The 10,181-nt window shown below is 33.5% G+C and overlaps 1 protein-coding gene across 1 annotated transcript in view; it reads right to left on the bottom strand.

The window, feature by feature from the left end:
• Positions 1–6,258: 6,258 nt before the first annotated feature.
• The window catches only part of LOC147072105 (zwei Ig domain protein zig-8-like), a 76,955-nt gene continuing 73,032 nt past the window's right edge, over positions 6,259–10,181 (bottom strand). The window contains exon 6 of the mRNA XM_085947728.1: positions 6,259–6,414. Coding sequence (XP_085803854.1) covers positions 6,287–6,414 — 128 coding nt within the window. The 3' untranslated portion in view covers positions 6,259–6,286. The remainder of the gene's footprint in view (positions 6,415–10,181) is intronic.

Raw genomic sequence — 10,181 nt, 5'->3', positions numbered from 1 at the left:
AATCAAATATAATAACATTTTTATACATGTGGTTGTGCGATGTAATTTTTTTGTGTGTCGTTATTCAACAACTCTATAACTCAAGTGGATGTATTTAAAAATACACTAAATACCCTTAATTTTACCTCGAATTTTACCTCGACATTTTACCTCACCCCCTTTAACCTTAGTGATAGGTAGGGCGGCCCACCAAAGAGCCTAGCCAGAGGCCCGCTTCAGAATATTTATAGTGCAAATCATTAGCATGCACAAGTTTATTTTTTACGTGACCATGATAGGTCAAAAAAGGCACAAAAAAGTGAAAAGCTAAAAAATCATTTGATATCTACCAGAACAGCCTTTTTCACTCGAGATTTCGCTGTTCCACTCGAAAAAACTTCGTGTTAATTGGAGCACTATTGAATTTGAATATTTTAAAACAATAAATTGAAGTATGAGTCCGTGTAAAAATATACCTATCCGATTGACCTAGGACACTTAAAAACCTGCTCGGAATTCGTGAACTGTCATTCACTGCCAACTACATAGAGGCAAAAGAGTCCATCGACCCAAATGAAATATAATGGGGTTAAAATACTTGCTGAGTTTTGCCGATCTCTAGTGCGGAGTTCTTGACATTTCACCAGTGAATTTCATCGGACCAATTATTCACGGGATCATCGGCGTACAACAATTCCACATTTCTTCTGGCCCGGCATTCCATCTGGCTTTGTCTGACAACCTTATCATGAGTATACTCGAACATCGCAGGCGCTTTTATTCCGAATTCAATGGGTATCAACAATAAGCACTTTTCCTTTATTAATCTTTGCTCTCTGTTTCGAAGCGGAGATATTTACATATAAAAGAAAACGTTGTTTGTGTGAAAGGGAATCGAGAACAATATATACCGACTCGTGTACACTTTGGTTATATTTTAGACACCATTTTTTCTTTTTGATTAACAAAGTCGCCGTATTAACAAACAGACAAACTTTTCTCAGTGGCGTCTTTTATTTTTAGTACATCCTGATTCTTCAACGTTTGTTATTTTTTCTCGTGAATTTGCTGAGCATTCTAGTATAAATGTTGGCAATAAAATCTACATAGCACGTAATATAAATATAAAATGGCACGGATTCGTGTGGCACATAAACCTACAAATGGAAGTAAGTACATCAAAGTTTTTTCTAAACTAAGTATAAAAACGTATTTGTAAAAACAAACATTTTTTCTAACCACAATATTATATTATTCAAATTACATATTGTTAGTTAGTAAATATTTCTTGGCGGATTTTGAGATGCGTCAGATTAGTTTGTAATTATTTACAATAAGACCAATTCTGTATAGAGCCATCACCTGGAAATTGAAAAATACCAGCTTACTTGCTTTCTCTCTACGTTTTCACAGTCATTATCTGGATGTATATCATGGTGCAATAAACGTTAGGCGTTGTTTAAACTTGTGAAGATAGTTTCTTAGTAGCAACTTTTCAAGACCTCCGTTGGAGTGTGTTAGAGTGTGCGTGATTCCTATCATCCGTGAGAAAAATCTTCTTGCTTGGCATAAAATGCCGCAAATATTTTTATAGCTGATAAATTTTCCTTAGATACTAAATTCGCAGTGGCCGACTGATCTAACTGAGGGTCATACCGACTTAATAATCTCTTTATTTTCAACCCAAATATGGGGCGCACTCCCAGATAATGTGATCGATATTCTGAAATCCACCACATAAACAAGGAGGAAAAGCTGATAAAGCTTCAAGGTAAAACCGCTATCTCCGGTTAACTGAGAAGTCTAATGGTCTTAAAATCGATAAAAAAAAAACACGTTTGTCTGCCCTTGGAAGACGATATCAATCGCTTCCTTCCATGCACACAACGCAACGGCATACGCAAGAATGTGTACAATAAGTCTTCCCATTACCTGGGCTTTCCAGCAAGGACTGGCATCGCGTTGGTATGTATATTCCTATAGCCTTGTGGGTCAGTAATACTGAGCCCAAAGAAAAGTATTTTTGATCCACAATACCTTACATTTATGGAACCTGCCACGTGCAATGACAACTAAAAGATATGTTATCTTCACTAAAGCTCGCCTGCATAACTGATTATCAATCATTTTTACGGCCACCCTTTGGATTTTGAAACCTACGTATACTCAAAATAACTCAATAAAAAGTTTTTCTTTTCATACTTCTACATTGATATGGAATTCAGTCGGAAAAAATCATGCAAAACACTTGAACGTATCGTTTCGAAAGTGATGCGTCATTTGAATTTTCAGTATCGTGAGAGTGTATGCACATAATGTAAGCAAGCAAAATGTCACTTTATATTAAAATGAGAAAAACTACACGCTCAAACTGGAGTTTATTGGAAATTTCCAATAATACGAAATCGACATTTTTCGTCTCACTGCGCAAATATTAAATACACCAAAAACAACACGATTTTTTGCGAGAAAATATTTACTTATTGTTTTTTTTGCAAAATTAAGTCACTCCCGAGAATATAATATCACAATGCATTCAAAGAATTATTTGAATTTTATAGTTTTAAAAGTTGTTAACCCCACATTTGAAGTGAATTGAGTTATACAGCCGGTTTGTACAACTTCTAAAGCTTCATAAATACGTAATAAATTGCTTATCAAACTAGAAATAGCTTGTTTGGTTTGAAAATTATTTTAAAAATGATTGTTAACTCCACCTCCGATAATTAAATAGCTCCAATAGCTAATTACAGTGTCTTGAAATGATTTAATTGGTCACGTTGATTGCATCTTCCACTATATGCATGAATGATAATTTAACATTTAATTTCAATTTATGTTCACTTCCAATTTGAAAGTTTTAAACACTGAATTCTAAGGTTGTCTAATTTATTGTAAATGACATATTTATACATTTATATTTTAACATATTTATTTATTTTCTTTATTACTTAGGAGCCACAGCGGTTATCTCGTTTTTTCTCGAAATTATAAAAATGTCAGTTAACATCTTTTAAAACTTTTTTTTTACCATGATGGACCCCCACAGATAGGTTTTTATTAACAGAATATTGTTTTTTACGATAAATGAATGATAACCACTTGCTCAACCTAATTGGTCCAGACTCAAACACAAATTGAAAAACAATATGTGTATTTGCCAGACCCAGAATTCGAACCTGGGACCCACGACATTATAATCCAATGCTTAACCCATTCGCTGTGGACCTTTTTATCTAATGGCAACCTGATGGGCAACGCACCAGTTGCGTTTGAAATCGTGGGTTTAAAACATTGATATACTACTAGATGAGGAGTTCCCATACAAGTGTCATTTTAAAAATGTACCACAAAAGAAGATATTACGAATATCGTCTTATAATATTTCCTTGTAGGTATAATGTGTTAAGACCATTAACATGGATTTCCGAATTTCACACGTATTGCCCTGGCTGTAAAACTAAATTTTTGTTCTTGGAATAGTGACCCTAAGGGTGTCTGCAACCCAAAGCTTGCAAGCTACCAAAAATTCATGTCTGAGCGGACAAAGCAAGTCGTCATGCGCTGACTATTAGTTAGAGTAAGATTCAAGCTAGATCGGGCTTACTCATAATTATTGCCAGGTCGCTTTCGAGACAAATATTTAGTGAGCTTATATCGAGTTAAGTCCGCTGATATTAAAACAGTAAGTTTTAACACTGGCCGAGTCGCTGAAAATCGGGCGAGAAGCATATGATTCATCCAGTAGTACATCAATGGTTTAAAACTATTGGACTCATTTTTTATCAAATTTATCAGTGTGTAACTTTGTGTTGTGTTTTTCATTCCTATATTGAAAAATAAAACCATCCTTATTTTTCAACTATTATTATATAAAATGGTATTTACATATTAATTATAATTCGATGCCATGTTGATTTTTATGATGTAATTTGTTAGTGACTACTACTGGACTAGCATGACCTGGAAATGTCGTAAGACAAACGTTTTTAACTAATTCTGGCGCAGTTATTTTCTGTTATTCGCGAACCTACTCGGTGCCATTTGACATCCTTTATTAAACGGCGCCATCTTGAAATAATGGTGACAAAAATGTTTATTTATTTTTATTCATCAACTATACAGAAATTTATTTTAGGTTGCACAAAGATCGATTTGTGTGTAAGTTTAACGGTTTTATCACAATATGAAAGATTTAACTGTCTTCTCGTATACTTTTTATTGCTAAAATAAAGAAAATATTCATATTTTATTCTCTGTATCATCATCAGCGTGTTTCAATGCACTACTTACTTCATTTTTCATTTCACATGGAATTCCGTCAAATCTTAATAGTTCGTCAATCTTTGCATACCTATAGCCTAGTACCCACGTACGTGCTTGCTCGACGGTTTTGCTCGATCGAGCATATTGAATTACAAGCATGCTCGTCGTTGCGCCCACACAGTCGAGCAACTCGACACAAGACGCTTTGACGCCACCGTCGCACGGCCACGACTTCGACTACGAGTGAGAGCGATGCCACAAGAGCCTTGCCGGTACGTCCTCACTCCCTCACTCAAACTGCATCGAGCAAGAATTATGGACCTTCAATCTTTTTCGAATAGCCCATTTTGTTCGATGTCGAACAAAAAACCATCGAGCTAGATGCCAGACACGCTGAGACATGTTGAAACGAGCGTAAAACCATAGAGAAAGAACATGCGTGTGTACTTACTATAAGGACAGGCGTTCGACCATCTTATGCCTTTGAGACTCGAGTACCACTGTATTTTGCATTTTTCCAACGAGCATTCTGTATATTATGAGCTATGTGTCCCGTTCATCTCGATTTTAGGGTTTTAGCATATGGAATTACGTAGTATATTTTCTGCATAAAATTCTAAACATCATTTATAAAAAACATTACCAAATTAAAATCGTAACTATTTTCATAAAAATGAAGTAAGAATTAAGATTACTTAAACTTAACCTTTGTCCTCAATATTTCCAGGTCCCCTCCTTTTTCTGTCAACCAGAGTATATGTATTCATTTCAACTTACTATAATTATACCACCTTTGTAGATTATTTGTCTAATTGTGTTGTATTTTCTTTTTGTCGTTGTCTTCTTTTCGTATATTATTTGCATCAGGGGCGGGCAAACGATGGGAGAGGGGCCGAATGCGTCTTGCACGTACATTTTGCTACATATAAATCAGTCACCATACCCACTCATATAAAATAGCATGCGTCCCATTTGTTGAATTATTCCGATATTAAAAACCTACTTAGAGATATTGTCTATATAAATAACGTCCCAAGCCAACCAAATATGGAATTTTGAAGATGACAATATAATGAAGAAATTATTGTTGGAAAACCAACAATTTTATTGATGCTTACCAAAAATGATGCGGGATCAATCAATTCTATCAAATGGTAGTCCCATTTGGAAGTATAATATATACATTTAAGGTTTGCTCAGGGTTTTGGTTTTTAAGATTTTTTACTTCTTGATCGATTTATGAACATCTGGGTGTTTTAAATTCAATTTCCAGTTCAATTTTTAAAGTAAATATAGAAATTTTGACTATAAAAGTCATATTAAGCAAGATGACAAAATGCTATATTTGATTTTAAATCTATTATTTATGATTTTACTCAATATTCAAACGGTTTTGTTTTTTTATAAATTATATAATATGTTTCATATCCCGTACTTCCAATATTTCTGTATTTGATTGTAATTATAAAAATTTTAAACTTATTTTTGTACACTACCTACTCAATTATTTATTTTAAACATGTGTTAAAATTAAAAGTTGATTTTGCGCCATAAGTTTGAATGGGTTGCTGACTCCTGGTTTACGGTTATCACCCTGCTGCTATATGGTGATATTTTTAATGCCATTATTGCTTTATCTGAACCCATCTAATATGTGTGTAGTATAGAAGTCGGTATTTTTTTCATATTTAATAAAATTTTCAATCCCTCTGGACCTAATCCCTATAACGTTTGCATGACTTGAGTATTCAGCAACGTATAAAACACATTACTTTGCCATCAGAATTCTCTTTGTTGTACACTTTTTGTTTCGAAATATTAAATTTGGGTCTGAAATAAATACATAAATCACGTTTTTCATTTATTAATTTATTGCGAAAAATATGCATGCCTTGTACACAAATTAAGGCAAACAAATTGTAGAATAAAAACAGTTCACATTCATAATCTTAATTAAGTATGAGATACATTATAATATTTATAATATTACAACAAATTTAATCACAGCTAAGATAAATTTCTAGATCCCAAGTCATGGAGATCATCTCTGAGATGTTGGAGTTGTGGCCAAGGTCTTGTAGGCAGCCGTCATGACGAAGAAGAGGAACAAACTCAGGAGACTGACTGCTTGTCGGGCTGAACCAGTCTGCATCGCTTCTGGCCGCTCACCTGTGAACATTTCATAATTTTACTACATACATATTGTGCAAATGCAACTGGTAGCTGAAAGTTATGCATTTTGACCTGTTTCTTCTTTTTTCTATTGTTATTAGCCGTCTTCGTATAGTAAAACTCTCATAGCAAGAATATAAATAGAGAAAGACTACTTTCCGGCTATATACGGCTGTTTATACACGTGGCAAGATTAGTATTAGTATTGATTACTAATGATTAGCACTAAGCCGGTGTAAACAATCCTTAAGGTAGTAAATCTTAGTCATACACTCCAATTTATTCCATCATATTCTCATTCATATCTTTGTTATTAAGAACTTCTGAAAACTCCGTCGCACTTACATGCTGGTTTTGTACAGCCCTCAGTGCGGATAGAGTAAATATACTCAAGACATTAAAGCAGCTAGCATCACAAAGATAACTCAACAATAATTATATTGAGACAAAGTTAGAATACTATAATCCTAACGCTTATTCTTAGTATTATTAAATTTCAACACTTAAAATAATTGCAGTGTTTTGACAAAACAAACGAGTTTCTCAAAAGTAAATAAGTAGGAGTAAATTGTTTGTCTCGATAAAGTTTCAGATAAGAAATTGAATTACTCAATGTTTTCAAAAGTCTGTAGAGAATTAGGTTGTGAAAAGAAGTAGGTGAAACATTTGTTGCGATAATTTATCATCGAATTAGGCTGCCGTAATTTTTGGATGTCTAAACGAAGCTTAATAAAAACAAATTGCATGATTATTTTTTATTGTGTAGAATTAGCGAATTCTTAAAATGTATCTATTATTTACATTGAAATTTTACAAAAAATAATCTATAGAATTTCGGTAACGAATAATTTATTATCGTTAGAAATATAAAAAAATATCGGTGGAACGGCTTAGTAGATTTTATATCTACGATAAAGAAGATGGTGACAGATAAATTATGCAATGTTTTCACATTCCCATTTGTCAAAGAAAACAACTTCAGGTATTTTAATCATTTCATAGAAATGCATGAATGCCAAAATTTTATACGTCCAAGATTTATTAGCATCCGGATTCGCTACTTTTATTGCTTTTTGTCAAACAAGCATCCTTTCGCGAATTTACGTGCACACTGTGACTTGTGCATTTTGCTGATTTGGAAAACTTTCGCGTCACTAGAGTGTACAGTCCCCGAGTATTTTATTACTTTTACAAGTAGTATTCGTTTTACATTGAATTAAATTAGTGTCTCAGTAAGGCTGAGACAGCAGAAATGTTATACGGTGCTCTTAAGTTATTCTAGGATTGAAATTATTATACGTTTTCAGACGTACCGTTCAGTTTTTACTATTTCTATCCAAGACTAACTTGATTCAAAGTATTTTTTATTTATATATGTATAGTTTTCTTTGGTTTTATGTGTAAAGGGTCATCTGGTTGGACCAATTATGGTGGCCTATATTTCCCTCATATCTCCTCAAATCCTCAGTAATATTGCAAGACCAGGCGCTACGCAGTTACGAATCAGCAGTCGACCGATTATTAATATAAAAACGGCAGCCATTCATCGATCGCGCGCGTACAAACACTGATAACCTAAACCACATTTGAACATCAAGTTCAACGCATCGGGTGACCCAGCAAACAATACCGCGCAAGTGGTAGTGCAACCAGACCAAAGATCCAGCCTCAACAGCAATAATGTTAGTGCCTGGCATCCTAACATAACCCCTCCCCCCAGAATCTATATCCACCAACACAATCATTCTATCAAAATTAATTACAGTCCACTATAAAAAGCGCAACATATAAAAATGGTCCTTTGAGCCGGATCTAGAAAGGGTTTATATAAAAAATGTGACGCCATAAAATATAAAACAATGTGTAATAATTAAGTACTATACTAATTAAACTTATTATTTCCCACTAAGAATTGACAGCTTACAGTTAACAAAATATTCAGAATTTATACACTGAAATCGATATTATTATAAATATCGACAATTTAGACAGAGGGATAACATATTTCAACCCCTTCCCATTTTCCGGGTCAAAGACTACTCAAAACGTGTGACGCTATTTCTAGACAACCCCTTAGATTGATATAATAATTGTGTTTATATTGTATAATAGCAAACACTATGTATATATTATCATTTGCAATGGTATATGATTATGTGTGATTTTGATTATATGAGAAAAGTAAAATGATGTGAGATAAGTGTTTGCGGATCTTAAAAAAGTGCCAGCACATTAGGACTCAGTGTTAATGGTAGAAAAAAACAAATATATGGTTGTCTCCAGAAGGCCGGACGGAACATCTGACACTTTCAGAGCGCACAATAGCACTTTTGAGAGGGTTAACAATTTCTCCTATCTGGGCTTTTCCATTAACAGTGATATACGTGAAAACGAAATTAAGTGAGGAATAAATTGTGCTAGTCTAAAAATGTCGTTTTGTTCTAACCAAAATGCTACATTCAAAGACATTAAAGTGATACTTGAAATGCATTGGATACAAAATTTTATTATTGTATACATTGAAAAAATGTTAAAAGAGTACTGAGCTCATTTGAGAGGAATGTGCTGCGTGGTTTTTTCGGATCCGTCAATGACAGTCGGAGTAGAGATAAAAATACAGTGCATTGTATATTTTACATGAGAGGCCCGGCCCACACACCATACAGCTCATAAAATTCATTAGGTTATGTATCATAAGATAGATGAGTCATGCATGACAAAAAAGTGACATTCTAGAATATCAAAGACAAAATATGGAGCTAGTGAACTTCGTACAATATAGAAGGATAGTATTTATGCAGGTTTTAAGAATTTAAGAGTCCAAAACTGTAAGGACTTTGTTGAGATCTGGGTTTGAAGTAAATACTGATAGACCCATTCAGGGTTGTAGCTCCGCGAAGAAGAAATAGAAAATTATTATACGCTATTTTTAAGTAGATTTATTACATAGTGATTATTATCTTATAACATACTTAGGTAGTCAAAGTATATAAACATTACGATTTGATTATTTATCGATAATTGTAGGTAATAAGAATAAACACGTTGTATTCAGCACATAATAATACACTACATTATAATATTATATGCGGTGACTACCAGCGACAGTACATATTCAATGATAGTCAAAAATATTGTTTTTTATAAAAATATTAAAATTACTATACTTACAGGATTTCTCAGACACTGATGTGTAGTATAATATGTTGTGGTCACACAGCAATTTATTAAATATATAACTACTAGAAAAAAGCTTTTTAAAAAAAATACGACACCCACCAGGTTCGAGCATGCACCCCCGGGATTCGCGCCCCGGGATTCGAGCCCCGGGATTCGACTCAGCTCAATAACGCAATTTAAAAAACGCTTCAGAGATTATTGTACAAATACTAGTTAACTTCGTCGCAATTATATAGGACATGGATAGCTTAGTGGTCAGAACACATTGACGCGAAACCCGGAGGTCGCAGGTTCAAACCTGTTGGGTGTCATATTTTTTCTCAATTTTTTTGTTTCTAGTTTTTATATATTTTTCATAAAGATTTTCAAATTATGTAGGTATGGTGAATAAAATAATGTTATATTCTTAAATCTTGTGAACTATTCGTGGTATAAAAAAATAGTTTATTAAATAATAATAAGTATGTTAAAGAAGTGTATGAAACAAGACCAGTAACTACTGACTACATACCATTATTATTTTACTAGTCATAAAATTGATTTTCTATCTTTTTTGTATGTTCTATTGAAAATCGCAATATTAA

This window comes from Rhyacophila brunnea, unplaced genomic scaffold (assembly GCF_057557595.1).
Source record: "Rhyacophila brunnea isolate RB1 unplaced genomic scaffold, BYU_Rbru_1.0 scaffold_2, whole genome shotgun sequence".
In the NCBI taxonomy this organism is placed as follows: Eukaryota; Metazoa; Arthropoda; class Insecta; order Trichoptera; family Rhyacophilidae; genus Rhyacophila; species Rhyacophila brunnea.
The sequence above is the reverse complement of the archived record's forward strand: the minus strand, read 5'-3'. Positions and strand labels throughout refer to the sequence as shown.